General features: G+C 47.9%; 2 protein-coding genes across 2 annotated transcripts in view; both read left to right on the top strand.

The window, feature by feature from the left end:
- Positions 1–18,534, top strand: part of DMXL2 (Dmx like 2) — a 530,204-nt gene that overhangs the window by 183,455 nt on the left and 328,215 nt on the right. The gene's annotated exons all lie outside the window — the stretch shown is intronic.
- LOC128402012 (aromatase) overlaps positions 1–18,534 on the top strand; it is a 42,118-nt gene that overhangs the window by 4,102 nt on the left and 19,482 nt on the right. Inside the window, exon 2 of the mRNA XM_053365745.1 lies at positions 16,605–16,780. Within this exon, the coding sequence (XP_053221720.1) occupies positions 16,642–16,780 (139 nt within the window). The 5' untranslated portion in view covers positions 16,605–16,641. The remainder of the gene's footprint in view (positions 1–16,604; positions 16,781–18,534) is intronic.

The raw sequence follows: 18,534 nt of genomic DNA, 5'->3' as shown, positions 1-18,534 counted from the left end.
TCTTCGTGACCCCATGGACCAGAGCACGCCAGGCACTCCTGTCTTCCACTGCCTCCCACAGTTTGGTCAAACTCATGCTGGTAGCTTCGAGAACACTGTCTAACCATCTTGTCCTCTGTCGTCCCCTTCTCCTTGTGCCCTCCATCTTTCCCAACATCAGGGTCTTTTCCAGGGAGTCTTCTCTTGCGGTGGCCAAAGTATTGGAGCCTCAGCTTCACGATCTGTCCTTCCAGTGAGCACTCAGGGCTGATTTCCTTAAGAATGGAGAGGTTTGATCTTCTTGCAGTCCATGGGACTCTCAAGAGTCTCCTCCAGCACCATAATTCAAAAGCATCAATTCTTCGGCGATCAGCCTTCTTTATGGTCCAGCTCTCACTTCCATACATCACTACTGGGAAAACCATAGCTTTTACTATACGGACCTTTGTTGGCAAGGGGATTGGCAGAACTGGCACTGCTACAAGTACCACAGAAATACCTGTTTCAAATTTGTAATAACTTGATCGTTTTGTGTGGCAGCATCTTTGGAACTCCCTGCCTATTGATATCACTGTACACTTTTCAGTACCTGCTATATATATATATATATATATATATATATATATATATATATATTCTTTAGACAAGCCTGCCCAGATGTTAAGAAAGTTGCCGCGAGTTTTAATCTGTTTTTAGAGTAATGTTAGGATAGCTCAGTTGGTTAGAGGGTGGTGCTGATAATGCCAAGGTTGCAGGTTTGATTCCCACTCGGGGCAGCTGCGTATATTCCTTCATTTCAGGGGGCTAGATGATCTTCAGGGTCCCTTCACAGTTCTATGATTCCATTTCGAAAGCCTTACTTCGTTGTTGCTAATTTTTCTTATTGATAATTTTGTTGCTTTCTCTCTTCTTCTTTTTTGGAAACGGTTTTGAGGGTTTCCAGACCCCACCCCCTTTCTTCTTTTTACAATCAAGCAGGGTATAAATTGTATGGAGTAAATAAATAATAAATAAAAGTTTGGAAACCGTAGCAGCCAGAGCAGTGGGGGCTAGAGAAAGGGGAGAAGTTTGATTCAGCGGACTTAGACCCACTTTTTTCCCTTCCTGTTTTTCCCTCTCTGTCAAACTTTCCCTTTCGTTTTTTGGCCGCTCCTTGGGTTAGCTAGGTTAGGTTCGGTCTGAACTATTTTAACTCCCATTCAAATGGGACGGGGTGTGTGTGGAGCATCACTCTTGTGACTTCAGGTTATTGCAAATAACCTCAAAAATATCAGCAGGGAAAAATTATTCCCCATAGGGACACATGACAGCTCTGTCCAAGGTACAGCTAGACTTGTTGATTGAACTTTGCTGAGAGTGTTTTGAAAGGAAATATAGTAAAAAGCCACACTTTTTTTTTACTCTAATTGAACGTATGACTCAGTCCAATATTTTGTCCAGTGTGCTGAATGAAATAGGAGCAGGAGTACAATGGTTCCTAAGAGAGTGACAGGGACTCCAGTCATGACCTTAACCTCAGGGTTGTTCTTGCTGTTGTTTGTTGCTGCAACATGATCATTCCGTAAGACTGTGTCTGCAAACTGCACCTTCTGACTCCTCTGCTGAGGCAGGAAGGAAAAGTAGCAGCTGCAAGAAAATAAGTCAAAGAGAAAGATCGGGAGGGAGGAAAGAGGGGAGGAATAATAATAATAATAATAATAATAATAATAATAATAGGGTAAAGGGACCCCTGACCATTTGGTCCAGTCTTGACCGACTCTGGGGTTGCGGCACTCATCTCGCTTTATTGGCCGAGGGAGCCGGTGTATAGCTTCTGGGTCATGTGGCCAGCATGGCTAAGCCGCTTCTGGCGAACTAGAGCAGTGCACGGAAACGCCGTTTACCTTCCCGCCGGAGCGGTACCTATTTATCTACTTGCACTTTGATGTGCTTTTGAACTGCTAGGTTGGCAGGAGCAGGGACCGAGCAACGGGAGCTCACCCCGTTGCGGGGATTCAAACCGCCGACCTTCTGATCGGCAAGTCCTAGGCTCTGTGGTTTAACCCACAGCACCACCGGTGTCCCTAAATAATAATAATAATATTTTATTTATACTCCACCCAACTGGCTGGGTTTCCCCAGCCACTCTGGACAGCTCCCAACAGAATATTAAAAACACGATAAAACATCAAACATTTAAAACTTCCCTAAACAGGGCTGCTTTCAGATGTCTTCCAGAAGACAGGTAGTTGTTTATTTCCTTGACATCTGATGGGAGGGTGTTCCACAGGGCGGGTACCACCACCGAGAAGGCCCTCTGCCTGGTTCCCTGTAACTTCGCTTCTCACAGTGAGGGAACCGCCAGAAGGCCCTCGGAGCTGGACTTCAGTGTTTGGGCTGAATGATGGGGGTGGAGACGCCCCTTCAGGTATACTGGACCGAGGCCGTTTAGGGGTGGCGCTGTGGTGTAAACCACTGAACCTTGGGCTTTCTGATCGGAAGGTTGGCGGTTTGAATCCCCACGATGGGGTGAGCTCCCGTTGCTCGGTCCCTGCTCCTGCCAACCTAGCAGTTCGAAAGCACATCAAAGTGCAAGTAGATAAATAGGTGCCGCTCTGGTGGGAAGGTAAATTGCATTTCCATGTGCTGCTTTGGCCACATGACCCGGAAAAACTGTCTGCGGACAAACGTCAACTCCCTCGGCCAGTAAAGCGAGATGAGCGCCGCAACCCCAGAGTCGTTCACAACTGGACTTAACTGTCAGGGGACCTTTACCTTTTTTTTTTTACCAACACTTTGAATTGTGCTCAGAAACATACTGGGAGCCAATGTAGGTCTTTAAGGACCAGTGTTATGTGGTCTCGGTGGCCACTCCCAGTTACCAGTCTAGCTGCCGCATTCTGGATTAGTTGCAGTTTCCGGGTCACCTTTAAAGGTAGCCCAATATAGAGAGCAGGGAGGAACCAAAGCTCTGTACACACCATACATCTAAAACAATTTCCCCAGTCAGAAAAAGAATCCTGGAAATTGTACTTTACTCCCTGAACTACCATTCCCAGCACCCTTGACAAACTACAGTTCCCAGGAAACTTTGGGAGAAGTGGAAACATAGGAAGCTGCCTTATACAGAGCCAGACCATTGGTCCATCTGGCCAAGTATTGTCTACACAGACTAGCAGTGCCTTTCCATTGTTTCAGGCAGGCATCTCGCCCAGCAGGAGCGCCAACCTGGCTCCATGACCATGGATGCCCGGAGCCATGGGTGCCATGCAGCGTGCATGGCCCTGGCACCAAAATCTGTGGGTATCCGGCCCCTTCATGGGGAAATTTGTGGGTGCTCAGGCACCCAGGGCTCCAGAGACTTGTCACCTATGCCTCACAGTCAGTAGCATAGCTGACAACTTACAGATTTGAAAATAAGGGACCAGCAGCCTCGAAAATAAGGGATCAGCAGCCAAAATAAGGGATTTTCAGAGCACAGGTATGTTCAACTTCTGAGCCCCTCCGAGCCAAAGACAGAAAGTCCAGCCAGCAGCCAAACAAAGCCTCAAGCGGTGGTTCCCACAGCGCAGCAACCCAGCAAAGGTGATGCAGCAAGGAAAACCACCATCACCTCTTTGCTGGGAAGCGCTGAGCAAAGGGTTTTTCCCAAGCAGTCAGAGACTGTGCCTCTGTGCAGCCAACCTCTTCTCCACCCTTTTCATGCCTCTTCTGGTTCTGAGAAACAAGGCGGAGGGGAGCTTCTCACCACCCTGTGACTCTTCCCCACCCTGACACATCTCTGGCTTTTGGCCTTCCTCCTCCCACTCACCAGCTTCAACTTCAACCAGGCAGAGAGCCTTCTCGGTAGTGGCGCCCGCCCTGTGGAACACCCTCCCACCAGATGTCAAAGAGAAAAATAACTACCAAACTTTTAGAAGACATCTGAAGGCAGCCCTGTTTAGGGAAGCTTTTAATGTTTACTAGGTTATTGTAGCTTTTAATGTTTACTAGGTTCTTGGGCTCCATGATCACTGCAGATGGTGACAGCAGCCACGAAATTAAAAGACGCCTGCTTCTTGGGAGAAAAGCAATGACAAACCTAGACAGCATCTTGAGAAGTAGAGACATCACCTTGCCAACAAAGGTCCGTATAGTTAAAGCTATGGTTTTCCCAGTAGTGATGTATGGAAGTGAGAGCTGGACCATAAAGAAGGCTGATCGCCGAAGAATTGATGCTTTTGAATTATGGTGCTGGAGGAGACTCTTGAGAGTCCCATGGACTGCAAGAAGATCAAACCTATCCATTCTTAATGAAATCAGCCCTGAGTGGTCACTGGAAGGACAGATCGTGAAGCTGAGGCTCCAGTACTTTGGCCACCTCATGAGAAGAGAAGACTCCCTGGAGAAGACACTGATGCTGGGAAAGATGGAGGGCACAAGGAGAAGGGGATGACAGAGGACGAGATGGTTGGATAGTGTTTTTGAGGTTACCAGCATGAGTTTGACCAAACTGCGGGGAGGGAGTGGAGGACAGAGGTGCCTGGCGTGCTCTGGTCCATGGGATCACGAAGAGTCGGACACGACTAAATTACTAAACAACAACAACAAAGGTTATTGTATTTTAGTGTTTTGTTGGAAGCCGCCCAGAGTGGCTGGGGAAACCCAGCCAGATGGGCAGGGTATAAATAATAAATTGTTGTTGTTGTTGTTATTCTGTCTCTGATTCTGGACGTCTCTCTTCCACGACTTTCCCAGCTCACTAACCCCTTCAGCTTCTGACCCCTCTTCTTCCCAGTCTTCTTCCTCTGACCACCCATTGTTGTCTCACCACAACTTCTGCTTGGTTCCTGATCCCCTTCTTAAAGGAGCCCCACCCACCTGAAAAACACCCGCCTCTCGCTGTTTCTGATGGGTAAAACATTCACTTTTTCCTCATTCCATGACTGTGAGCCATTGCCTTTTTGGGTGGCTCAGCTGGTCTGTCAGTACGCCACAGGGTGCACACGCCTGATTTGGCAGTGATACTTTTGCTCTTTTTTTTGACATTTGTGGGCAGCCTAGCAATGTTGGCTCTCCTGCTGTGTTTTGTGGTGCTGGTGTCGTCGTCGCTCTCCACTGTGCTCTGGGGCACCTTTGGCCTGCCAGAAGTTGCTGAACTACAACTCCCAGTAAACACACAAGACGAAAGCAGCTGTACTTTTGAATAAATGAGGTATACTATTCATTGTATCAAATTGTAGATTTCAACAGAAGTTTCATAAAGTTCAAGGAAAAAAGCAGACGAACCAGTAGATCAGTTCATTCTCTAGTCAGTTCATGCATAAGGTCCATACATGTATAAGTGTCTATTCCACCTGTCTGTTCATAGAGTCCAATAATCCACATGAAGGGTTGCTGCAGTCTTGTTTCGCCATCCTAGGCTTCATCAGTAGAACAGACTGGTAACAGTCGTTTCTTACTGCAACCACTACTATGCTATAAGATCCAATATCCTGTAATCTTACATATGAGCCTGTTCTATTGATGAAGCCTAGGATGGCGAAACAAGGCTAATATTCCGGAAAAACCTTGTCTTAGACTCTGTGAAAGGATTCTGTGGGACTGTAACAACCCTTCATGTGGATTATTGGACTCTATGAACAGACGGGTGGAACTGATCTACTGGGTCTTCTGCTTTTTTCATTGAACTTTATGAAACTTCCGTTGAAATCTACAATTTGATACAATGAATAGTATACCTTGTTTATTCAAAAGTACAGCCGGTTACGTCTTGTGTGTTTATCGAGTATGTTTTACGTAACCATAGGTTTGTTGTTGTTGTTGAACTACAACTCCCATCAGCCCTAGCCATTGACCATGCTTGCTGGAGCTGATGAGCATTGTGGGGCAGCAATATCTGGAGGGCCACCCCTGCTTTAGAGCAAAAAAAAACACTACCGTATTTTTCGCTCTATAGGACGCACCAGACGATAAGACGCACCTAGTTTGTGGGGGTGGGGGGGGGAAACAAGAAAAGAAAAAATTCTGAATCCCAGAAGCCAGAACAGCAAGAGGGATCTGGCTTCTGGGATAGCCGCTGAAGCCTCTCCTGGGCAATGGGATGAAGGCTCCCCCGCCTGGAAGAGGCTGCACGCGGGTAAGCTGCCCTCTGTACCTTCCCCCATCTCCCGCAAGAACCGCGCGCTCTTTAAAGGGAGCTTTTCTGGGAGGTGGGGGAAGGGACAGAGCTCCCCACATCCCACAAGAGCCGCGCAAAGCCTCCGCAGGGCAGCGGGGAGCCTTCCTCCTGCTGCCCTACGGAGGCTTCGCGGAGGGCTATCCAAAAGCCAGAATAGCTAGAGGGCTATTGGTCTCTGGACTTCTTGCTATCTTGCTATCTAACCTTCACAATCACCCTGGCCTTTCTTATTTCAATGGGATTTACTTCGTATGATATTTCAGATTGCAGCCACAGTGCAGCTGCTGATTTTAGGGCAATTATTGTTGTGGCTACACCGGTATCTCTCACAGTCAGAACATCAAGTCTGCAGGAACCATTCGCAAAGTGGTCAGCTGTTATAGTTTCAGAAGTTGCACAGCTATAGAAGTAGCACAGCACCATTGCTGGAAGCTTAACGGGTCATTGCTGCTGCTATTCTTTTGCTACCACTGGTACATGTGCTGAAGTGCACTGTGTACGAACATTAATGCTTCTAGCCAATGGCTTTCACAAGAAACATGTGGTGCAATTGCCTTGCTTTAGCTAAGCAGATTGGAGGCAGGTCAGTGCCCAGATTGGACAACCCATCTCCCTGGTGTGCTGCACTGAGTTGCTTGGTGGGGGTGAGAAATCTTGGGCATAAATGTACTATGGGACACGGGTGGCCCTGTGGTCTAAACCACTGAGCCTCTTGGGCTTGCCGATTAGAAGGTTGGCAGTTTGAATCCCTGTGGCGGAGTGAGCTTCCATTGCTCTGTCCCAGCTCCTGCCAACATAGCAGTTCAAAAGCATGCCAGCGCAAGTAGATAAATAGGTACCGCTGTGGCGGGAAGGTAAACAGCACTTTCACGCGCTCTGGTCTCTGTCACGGTGTCCCGTTGTGCCAGAAGTGGTTTCGTCATGCTGGCCACATGACCCGGAAAGCTGTCTGTGGACAAACGCCGGTTCCCTCGGCCTGAAAGCGAGATGAGCACCTCAATCCCATAGTCGCCTTTGACTGGACTTAACTGTCCAGAAGTCCTTTACCTTTTCTTTTTTATATAAATGTACTAAAGAAGTCTTTAAAGATGCCTGCTTCTTGGGAGAAAAGCAATGACAAACCTAGACAGCATCTTAAAAAGCAGAGACATCACCTTTCCAACAAAGGTCTGTATAGTTAAAGCTATGGTTTCCCCAGTAGTGATGTATGGAAGTGAGAGCTGGACCATAAAGAAGGCTGATCGCCGAAGAATTGATTCTTTTGAATTATGGTGCTGGAGGAGACTCTTGAGAGTCCCATGGACTGCAAGAAGATCAAACCTCTCCATTCTGAAGGAAATCAGCCCTGAGTGCTCACTGGAAGGACAGATCCTGAAGCTGAGGCTCCAATACTTTGGCCACCTCATGAGAAGAGAAGACTCCCTGGAAAAGACCCTGATGTTGGGAAAGATGGAGGGCACAAGGAGAAGGGGACGGCAGAGGACGAGATGGTTGGACAGTGTTCTCGAAGCTACCAGCATGAGTTTGACCACACTGCGGGAGGCAGTGGAAGACAAGAGTGCCTGGCGTGCTCTGGTCCATGGGGTCACAAAGAGTCGGACATGACTAAACGACTAAACAACAACAACAACTAAAGAAGTGGTACATTTTAAAAAAATGTGATGGGCAAACCAACAGGGAAGTCTAAATACTTGTGGGCAGGTGTCCTCATCGTTGGAGAACCCATAAAATGTGTCTTTTCAAAGAAGTACGGCTCCAATGAATGCCATGGCAAAATTGCATTTGGTATGTGCGTGTTGTTGCTGTTGTTGTTTTTTCCATCAACTACATTAAAAAGAGACTGCATTCAAAAAATATTAAGGGACAAGGGGGGAGGATAATGCTCTCAATGGCTACTAGCCACAACAGCTATGCTCTTTAGCGCAAATTTCTCCCAACACATTTTTCACAATGCCATTTTGACTAGTGGATCCATTTTTGCAAGCTGTTTTCCCTTAACAAATGTTTGCATCTTATTTCCATTAGTTTATTCGTATTTGTGCAGATTATCCCTAATAAATACATTTTAAACAATTTTTATATTCCCATTAAGCACGAATTTTCATTAAACTATGCACACTTGCAAGCTTGTACAAGGCAAATCAAGGAAAGTATCTGCCAACATAATATTGTGATCACTCTGCTCCTATGCATTTAGAGATTCATATTATCGCATGGATCCTGTGCCTCATATATTGGCCCACTTTCAATGAGTCCCCATGTGCCCTCTTGCCCTCTTGTGCCTGAGAGACCAGGGATATAGAGTAGCTTGCCCACTATTTATGAACAAGAAGAACAGAAACCATTTTTGTAAATGTGTTTCAGTTGGGGAACTACATCGCAAAAGTCAGATCCTTGCAAATTTCAAAGGATGGCTGTGTATCAGTTCTTCAGTCGCTTCAGGAAGTGTGAATTGGGTAGGTACACCTTTAAATGTGAACCGAGTCAGAATTCTCCCCCCGTCTCAATCCAAGATCCATGGCACAGCCCAAATACACAACTTACAGGTAGCAACTGAATGTTTCTTCATTCAGTCAACTCCTGGAAGCAATAAGAGGTCGATTTCAGTATCTAATAGGAGCAGGGGGGTTTCAGTCGCTGTTCAGATTTAAGTAAATTAATAGACCACAGATACAGAGATTGTCGGTCTTCGCATTCTGTCATTGAAAATGTAGAACACTGTGTCCTGGAATGTGATTTGCGCAGAGACTTAAGGGATAAATGGATTCTCCCTATATCTGAAAACTTTCTGCAATTCTTACTCAGCAAAATCTCATCTGGCCCGGATTCAAGGACAATGAAAATCTCTGAATTGCTGCATCATCTTAGAGAGCAAAGGAAGACAGAGATTAAGAAAAATGTGCTTTAACACACAGGAAGGATGTTATAGGGCATTGATTCCCAATTGGTAGTTTGCAGAGTAACCTACCCAGGTAAGGGAAAGGTCCCCTGGACAGTCAAGTCCAGTCAAAGGCAACTATGGGGTTGTGGCACTCATCTCGCTTTCAGGCCGAGGGAGTCGGCGTTTGTCCACATACAGCTTTCTGGGTCATGTGGCCAGCATGACTAAACCGCTTCTGGCACAATGGGACACCGTGACGGAAACCAGAGCGCACGGAAACACCGTTTACCTTCCCACCACAGGGGTGCCTATTTATCTACTTGCACTGGTGTGCTTTTGAACAGCTAGGTTGGTAGGAGCTGGGACAGAGCAACAGGAGCTCTCACCCCGTTGCAGGGATTCAAAATGCTGACCTTCTGATCAGCAAGCCCAAGAGGCTCAGTGGTTTAGACCACAGCGGGGTCCATGGCACCATGCACATAACAAAAACTACCACAGAGATATAAAGAAAATCAAAAGCTTCAGGTCCATAGTTTAGCTTTTACAAAACAGGGAGTCCACAGTAGTTAGATAATTAGGAACCATTGCCATAGCGCATTGGCTAAAAATAATATCTGGCAATTCTTCTTTTCGAATTGCACCTCCACCACCAACTTGCTAGATGGGGCTTTGGCAAACTAAATTACATGGGGCCCCAGAGTATTGCCATCAGCTTCTGTGAAGGGGGCACCATTTGAGGCTAGCTGCGATGGCCCACGCTTGAAACATTACTGATCTACTTTGCAGTGTTGGCATAAGGATGAGAGCCAGTGTGGTTCAGCGGTTAGAGCAGGAGTGGGTGGTCTGTCACCTCCCAATGATTGTTGGACTCCAACTTCCATCTGTCCCAGCCAACATGACCAATGGCTGGAGATGATGAGAACTGTAGTACACCTGTGAATATCAGACTAAACACAAGGAGACATGAGCTCAAATTCAAGTCACAATCTCTCAGCCTTACTTACACGCTATGTTAATTGCATTGCTTGCAACCCTGTCAATGGGTTTTAATATGCAATCTTGGGCATGGCGGGGGGGGGGGCGCAATTTCCATTAGAAGCATAGCTCCCAAATCATAATCCTGATGGAAATCATCCTCCCCACACACGCTTTGCAATTTGCAAGGGTGGCCGGGGGGGAACAATCCATAGATAAAAGGATATTTCATTTTACTGAAGATATGCACACATATAACACATATCTAGCTGAAGAGAGTCAGTTCAGAGATAAGGTCACGATAGCTGCTACTACTACTAATAATAAATAAATAAAAATTATTTATACCCCGTCCTTCCCGCTTCAGAAAAACCGGGCTGAGGGCGGCTAACAACAAAATTAAAACTCTTAATTGATGCAACAAAAACAGCATAAAAGACAATATAAAATGTAAATAACGATAAATTCAAAATTCAAAAATCAGTTTAGGGGGAAAATCCATCCAATAAACATTAGATGATCACCAGGGCTAGCTGGCTAAAGCAGTCCTATTTGGGCCAGTGAGGAGACCAGGGGAGAATTAGCTGTGGGATCCCAGAGCAGATAATCTTCATAAAAAGGGGAGGGGGAGGGAAGGAAGGGGGATAAAAGATCAGGCTAAGTTCAAATTGAAAGCCAGGCGGAATAGCTCTGTCTTACAGGCCCTGCGGAAGGAGGTTAAATCCTGTAGGGCCCTGGTCTCATGGGACAGAGAATCCCACCAGGTTGGAGCCATCACTGAGAAGGCCCTGGCCCTGGTGGAGGATAATCTGACTTCCTTAGGGCCTGGGACCTCTAAACTATGATTATTCACGGACCTTAAGGACCTCTGCGGCGCCAGGAGAGGCGGTTCCATAAATATGAGGGCCCTAAGCCACATAGGGCTTTAAAGGTCAAACCCAACACCTTAAACCTGACCCAATACTCTACTGGGAGCCAGTGCAACTGGTAAAGCACTAGAATATGGAATAATGGACTCCAGGTGGTGTTCTTCTGCCAGCCAGCTACTAGAGGATGCAATGCAAGCTGCAAAATCAGCCCCTTTTTTTGCAGCTCATATAGCCACATGGTAGGCACGATTCTGTGCTCTAGCCAACGTTCAACTGGTTTCTGAGCAAACATGTACTTAGGCTGCCATGCACCCATGCAAGGAGCTGTATTGGCACCCACCCACATCCCTTGGACTCTTGGCAAGGAGATGTATCAGCACCTCCGAAACCAGGAAAGACCATGGACCAGAAGTGCAAAAAGTTTGCTTTCGGTTGCCTGTGAGCCAGTGTGGTGTAAGTGGTTAAGAGTGGTAGACTCGTAATCTGGTGAACCAGGTTCACTTCCCCGCTCCTCCACATGCAGCTGCTGGGTGACCTTGGGCCAGTCACACTTGTTTGAAGTCTCTCAGCCCCACTCACCTCACAGAGTGTTTGTTGTGGGGGAGGAAGGGAAAAGGAGAATGTTAACCACTTTGAGACTCCTTTGGGTAGTGATAAAGCGGGATATCAAATCCAAACTTCTCCTCCTCCTCCTCCTCCTCCTCTTCTTCTTCTTCTTCTTTCACTCTCCACCAGTGACTTCCTCAGCAGTCATTGGGGTCAGGTCTGCTCTGCTCCACCTCCCAATCGCCTCCTTCTCCTCCTCCATCGGTCCATCTGCCTGCCTGCCGCCCTACTTTCCTCCCTCCCTCTGCACACTGCTTTCCCTTCTGCCTCCTCCCTCTCTTCCTTTCCCCTCCTCCTGCAACACTCACCTACACTCTCCATCTTTCTTCCCTCCAAGCCCCACTGAATACTCCACTCACACTTCTCATAGCGCCGCTGGCCGACTGGGTAGGGGCCCCACAGGGCTGTTGTGATGGCCCATGCCAGGGGCCAGACTCCTCTGCTGAGATGCCCAGAGGAGCCTGCGCACCTCGCCCGGTCACCCTAAGCAATGGAGGAGCAGCCTAGGGAATGCACAGATGGGCCAACAGGCTCCTAGCCACTCTGAGGCAGAAGAAGAAGAAGAAGAAGAAGAAGAAGAAGAAGAAGAAGAAGAAGAAGAAGAAGAAGAAGAAGAAGAAGTCGAGGAGGAGGAGGAGGAGGAGGAGGAGGAGGAGGAGGAGGAGGAGTTTGAATTTGATCTCCCGCTTTATCACTACCCGAAGGAGTCTCAAAGCGGCTAACATTCTCCTTTCCCTTCCTCCCCCACAACAAACACTCTGTGAGGTGAGTGGGGCTGAGAGACTTCACAGAAGTGTGACTAGCCCAAGGTCACCCAGCAGCTGCATGTGGAGGAGCGGAGATGTGAACCCGGTTCCCCAGATTACGAGTCTACCGCTCTTAACCACTACACCACACAGGCAGAGTGCAGAGGTGCAATTTTTGTGCTTCCCTGGTCCTGTACCCTTGGTGGGGGCCTACCTGGTCAGCCCCTAGGTACACCTCTGCTTCTGAGGGAGACGCACACCACTTAGATGTAGTAATATAAGTGGTAAATAATACTAACAATCATAATATATAAAAAATTATACCCCGCCCATCTGGCTGGGTTTCCCCAGCCACTCAGGGAGGCTCCCAATAGAATATTAAAAACACGATAAATACAGTGGTACCTCGGGTTAAGTACTTAATTCGTTCTGGAGGTCTGTTCTTAACCTGAAACTGTTCTTAACCTGATGCACCACTTTAGCTAATGGGGCCTCCTGCTGCTGCCGTGCCGCCGCTGCATAATTTCTGTTCTCATCCTGAAGCAAAGTTCTTAACCCAAGGTACTATTTCTAGGTTAGCGGAGTCTGTAACCTGAAGCGTATGTAACCTGAAGCGTATGTAACCTGAAGCGTATGTAACCTGAGGTACCACTGTACATCAAACATTAAAAACTTCCCTAAACAGGGCTGCCTTCAGATGTCTTCTAAACGTTTGGTAGTTATTTTTCTCTTTGACATCTGGTGGGAGGGCATTCCACAGGGCGGGTGCCAGTACTGAGAAGGCCCTCTGCCTGGTTCCCTGTAACTTCTCTTCTCACAGCGAGGGAACCGCCAGAAGGCCCTTGGAGCTGGACTTCAGTGTCTGGGCTGAACAATGGGGGTGGAGATGCTCCTTCAGGTATACTGGGCCGACACCGTTGAGGGCTTTAAAGGTCAGCACCAACACTTCAAATTGCGCTCGGAAACATACTGGGAGCCAATGCAGATCTCTCAGGACAGGTGTTATGTGGTCCTGGCGGCCACTCCCAGTCACCAGTCTAGCTGCTGCATTCTAGATTAGTTGTAGTTTCCAGGTCACCTTCAAAGGTAGCCCCACGAAGAGCGCCTTGCAGTAGTCCAAGCGGGAAATTATACATCATTTCATCAGGCATGTTTCATAACCCAGAGCTACTCAGAATACTAAGGGGCTGCTCAAGCTCCAAAACGCCATAGAGGGCATTCAGGAGATATTGTGTCAACCCCTCACTTAATCTTACCGTTCCGTAGCAAGACAAAAGCTTCAACCAGATTGCCAAACTTCTCCACTGGAAATTCCCCCAGAGCATTTAGGAACACATCAGGTTCCATTAGTCTCTGAGGGTGGGCCATCCCAAATGGCTCCTCCCCCCTTTACAATTGCTCCTGTCTGTCTAAACTTAACCTGACAATAGTCAGTCCATCCCAGGAGAGGATGAAACATGCTTCTTTCCTGTTGTAACAATGTGGGGGGAAATTGTGATGTGGTTTTTCTGGCCCAGGAACAATTCTCGTTAACCAAAACTCTGTCACTGTCTTCATGCCAGATGTATCTCAACAAAATAGTAAAATCGTCTGTCCTTATCTACTCTTTTGTTTAAAGTGCTTTATCTTACAGCAAACATTCAAAACATCAAAATATATGAAATATAAAGGTAAAGGGACCCCTGACCATTAAGTCCAGTTGTGGCCGACTCTGGGGTTGCGGCGCTCATCTCACTTTATTGGCCGAGGGAGCCGGCGTACAGCTTCCAGGTCATGTGGCCAGCATGACTAAGCCACATCTGGTGAACCAGAGCAGCGCACGGAAACGCCATTTACCTTCCTGCAGGAGCGGTACCTATTTATCTACTTGCACTTTGACGTGCTTTCGAGCTGCTAGGTTGGCAGGAGCCGGGTCCGAGCAACGGGAGCTCACCCCGTTGCGGGGATTCGAACCGCCGACCTTCTGATCAGCAAGCCCTAGGCTCTGTGGTTTAACCCACAGCGCCACCCGCGTCCCTTATATGAAATATAAAGGTAAAGGTAAAGGTACCCCTGCCCGTACGGGCCAGTCTTGACAGACTCTGGGGTTGTGCGCCCATCTCACTCAAGAGGCCGGGGGCAGCGCTGTCCGGAGACACTTCCGGGTCACGTGGCCAGCGTGACAAACTGCATCTGGCAAGCCAGCACAGCACACGGAAACGCCGTTTACCTTCCCGCCAGTAAGCGGTCCCTATTTATCTACTTGCACCCGGGGGTGCTTTCGAACTGCTAGGTTGGCAGGCGCTGGGACCGAGCAGCGGGAGCGCACCCCGCCGCGGGGATTCGAACCGTCGACCTTTCGATCGGCAAGCCCTAGGCGCTGAGGCTTTTACCCACAGCACCACCCGTGTCCCTTTATATGAAATATAGAGCATGTCAAACACATGGTAATTTCAATCATTACCTAACAAAAAAACAAATGCCCAATCTCGGTTTAAGTACACAAATGCAAAGCAAAACAAGAGTTAACTGACAATAAAGTTTCTGGTACAGTGGTACCTCAGGTTACATACGCTTCAGGTTACATATGCTTCAAGTTACAGACTCCACTAACCCAGAAATAGTATCTCAGGTTAAGAACTTTGCCCCAGGATGAGAATAGAAATCGTGTGCCAGCTGCGCGGCAGCAGTGGGAGGCCCCATTAGCTAAAGTGGTACTTCAGGTTAAGAACTGTTTCAGGTTAAGAACGGACCTCCGGAACGAATTAAGTACTTAATCCGTGGTACCACTGTACTGGTCTTCTTGGTCTGCAAGGATCCTGGCTTAAATACAGATCAGAGGGCAGGGGTCCTCTTGCCAAGCTAGGTGGAAGATAGCAGGGTTTCATATCCTTACTCCAGAGGAGGCTGTCCACAGCAAAAGGCAAATGGAATGGCAGTGATGGTCCGTCTCTTCCCACATACCCTCCAACACTCCACAGATGAAAATAGGGACATTTCTCGGTCCCCTGCTACTGGCTCTCCTTGGTCTCCCTATATTTGTCCCCAACCCCCCATGCAGAGCATTTCCTATGAGAAGAAGGGCGAGTGCTGCCCCCGCCAGCCCAATGGGACACAGTGCACATGCCATGCCCTATAACCTCCTGAGAAAACTCCTTAATCCCAGTTTCATTTTATTTTTTTTTCTTGGGTCAATTTGCAAAAAGAAAAACCCGCACCAATAAATACATTTTCGAAAGGGGCAAGATTAGACGCACAAAGAATTTTTTAAAAAATCAAGACTCCTTGCGCTCCATTCTGCTCCTCCTTTATTCCTTCTCAGGGCAGCCCTGCCCTCTGCCTGCCCCCAGAGCTGGTGTACCACACAGGGCTGGGCATCAGAGGTGACAGCCTCTCCTTCCTCACCAACTATCCAACAGCTGCTATGAGCTGCACAAGGGAGGAGGCTGGCAGCAGCGGCCATGGGACTGTCCCTAGAAAATCAGGACACTTGGAGGGTATTTTCCCCAGCCTCCTGGAAGTATCAGGTGCTGGTGTAGGTCTTATTGCCCCTCATCCCTTGCTCCCGATCTCCCTGAACCAGGCCCTTCTGTTGGACAAGAGAGCTGTGTGTTGCCCTCTATTTTTATAACTACCTTGACAATCTCCCTCGAGGCAGGGCAGTGCCCCGTTGCCAGCACTGAAGTAGGATTCAGCAGCCAGCCCTGTCGGTTACTCTACGCAGAATGGGCGTTTGCGTGGCACCGTTTTGTTCTTTGCCACGGACAGCAAAATCCCTTGGGCCGGCCTCGACAGCCGAACGGATGGCCATTGCAAATTAAAGCTTTGCACAACCCACCAGAGATATTCTAGTCGCAAACCCTGCCAATTCTTCATTCACAGGCATGGCCCAGCCTTCCCAGTGTGGCCGGGGAAATATAGTCAATCGCCTTTGAAATTCAAGGACGCTCCTGTCACTCCTTGCAATGGTTGTCGGAAGGTGATGAGGATGAAAGGCTTTCCGGGGCTCTGCTCACAGCCCAGGGTTTTTAATTTCCTTTTCCTTTGATTAGAAATTTGGCACAGGGTCCCAGGTCTGCATCCTGGCTGGCTGACCAATTTACTCGAGGGAAGCTTGGGAGATAGTAACTCTCTTGGCTTAAAATGTCGTGAGCAAACCTGCGCGCCAATTCCAAGGTCAGAGACCCTTTTGTTTGGTGGGGGGAAAGAAAGAGCGTATCTTCTCTTGTTTTGACTTGTTGCTGCCGTTGTCTAATCTAAACCACTGGCCTTGTCATAAAGCAAAGCTGGTAGTGGGACAGGCTCTCTCAGTTTATGGGATGGAGAAGGGGGGCGTTGCAAGGCATCAGTTGGAGCCACGATAACGCAAAGTGACGGAGTGTTTTGTCAGTGCTCTCCCAACACGCTGGATTTTCATTTTGCTCTTGCAGGACTATCGATTGGCTCGGGCCTTGGGCAAAGACGATCATGGAAGCCTTCAACCCGATGCAGTACAATATCACCAGAGCGGTCTCAGAGACGATGCCATTTGCCACAGTCCCAGTCTTGCTCCTCATAGGCTTCCTGTTCCTGATGTGGACTTGTGAAGAAGCAACAACCATACCAGGTAAGTTCTTTCAAAGCAGAGGCTTGCATCCAACTTTTACTCAGAGAAGACCCATTGCAAGTAAAGGATCTGAGATAATTGGGAAAGGGGCTTTGCATGCAAAAGACCCCAGGTTCATCTCCAGGCAGGGTTGGGAGAAATCACTGCCTGAATTGCTGGAGGGTTGCTGGCAGTCAGTGTAGACAATACTGAACTTGATGGAACCATGGTCTGACTTAGGATAAGTCATATGTTCCTAACCATGTTCATGAATTTCAATTCGTTCACTGGTTACTGCATTTATACCCTGCCTTTCCTCTAAGGATCTCAATATTGTATCCATGGATCTTCCTTTCTTCATATGAGCTTCACAACCCTAGCAGGTAGGCCAGGCTGAATGGTGATGAAGGGCACAAAGTAAAGATTTGAGCTCAGGTCTCCCAGGTCTCCTAACATCCTGTGTCACACTACTCTGACTAACATTGAATGCAACCCATTTTGCATGAGATAGCCTATAATTTCCACTTTTAAATATATGCAGAAGACGGGGGGGGGGGAATCTCCTTCAAGGAGAATTAGAAATGGCAAATGAAAGCAATCATACTATAATCTGGGCTATCTTCTATTTTATTTGCAATTTTAAAAAAGTACATGGCCTCTCTCAGGAGCTGAAAGCACATTGCAATTTGAATCTTCCCCTTCACGCTTCATCCCATTTGAACTACTCTCCCCATGTTACTTGTTCCTGCCACTGATTCAGCTGAGGCAAGGGTAGACAAACTAAGGCCTGGGGTCCAGATCCGGCCCAATCACCTGCTAAATCCGGCCCTCGGACGGTCCAAGAACCAGCGTGTTTTTACATGAGTATAATGTGTGCTTTTATTTAAAACGCATCTCTGGGTTATTTGTGGGGCATAGGAATTCATTCGTTTCCCCCCCTCCAAAATACAGTCATACCTCAGGTTACAGCCGCTTCAGGTTGCGTTTTTTTGAGTTGCGGACTGCCGAAACCCAAAAGTACCGGAACGGGTTACTTCCGCGTTTCGGCGGTCGTGCATGCACAGAAGCGCTGAATCACGCTTTGCAAATGCGCAGAAGCACCGAATCGCTACCCACGCGTGCGCAGACGCAGGTTGCAAACACTGCGGGTTGCAAACGTGCATCCCGCACGGATCACGTTCACAACCCGAGCGTCCCCTGTATAGTCCAGCCCCCCACAAGGTCTGAGGGACAGTGTACTGGCCCCCTGCTGAAAAAGTTTGCTGACCCCTGATCTGAGGCATGAGCAGAGTGCTATCCTAACCTTGTCTCTTCATAAGCAAGTCCTCTTGCGTTCAGTGTTAGGACTGCAGCCTGAACTCTGGATGAACTCAGTCTCATTTCCGAGTAGACCTCTGTAGGCTGCTGCTGTTAGTGCCTCACTCCTAATACATATCTATTGGCATTGGTGTCACTTTAATTGTTTGCTTATTTCCCATGTTCAGACAGGATTTTGCATATTACTGAATCACAGAATTGTGGAGCTGGAAGACATCCATTTAGTCCAGCACCCTGAAATGCAGGGTTCCTGCTCACAGCCGCCCTGAGTGGGCTCGAACCACCAACCTTCTGGTTAAGAGCCAGATGGACTGATCCTTTGTGCCACCGGGATAAACTGGTCATAGATAGTCAGTCAGTTTCATGGATTGATGCCCTATTCAGCCAATGAAAATCACTGAGTGACCTTGGTTCGGTCACTGTCCCCAGCCAGGGCTGGTTTTTTTCAGTTGGAACTA

This window comes from Podarcis raffonei, chromosome 14 (assembly GCF_027172205.1).
Source record: "Podarcis raffonei isolate rPodRaf1 chromosome 14, rPodRaf1.pri, whole genome shotgun sequence".
NCBI lineage: Eukaryota > Metazoa > Chordata > Lepidosauria > Squamata > Lacertidae > Podarcis > Podarcis raffonei.
This window is presented reverse-complemented; position numbering and strand designations above follow the sequence as displayed.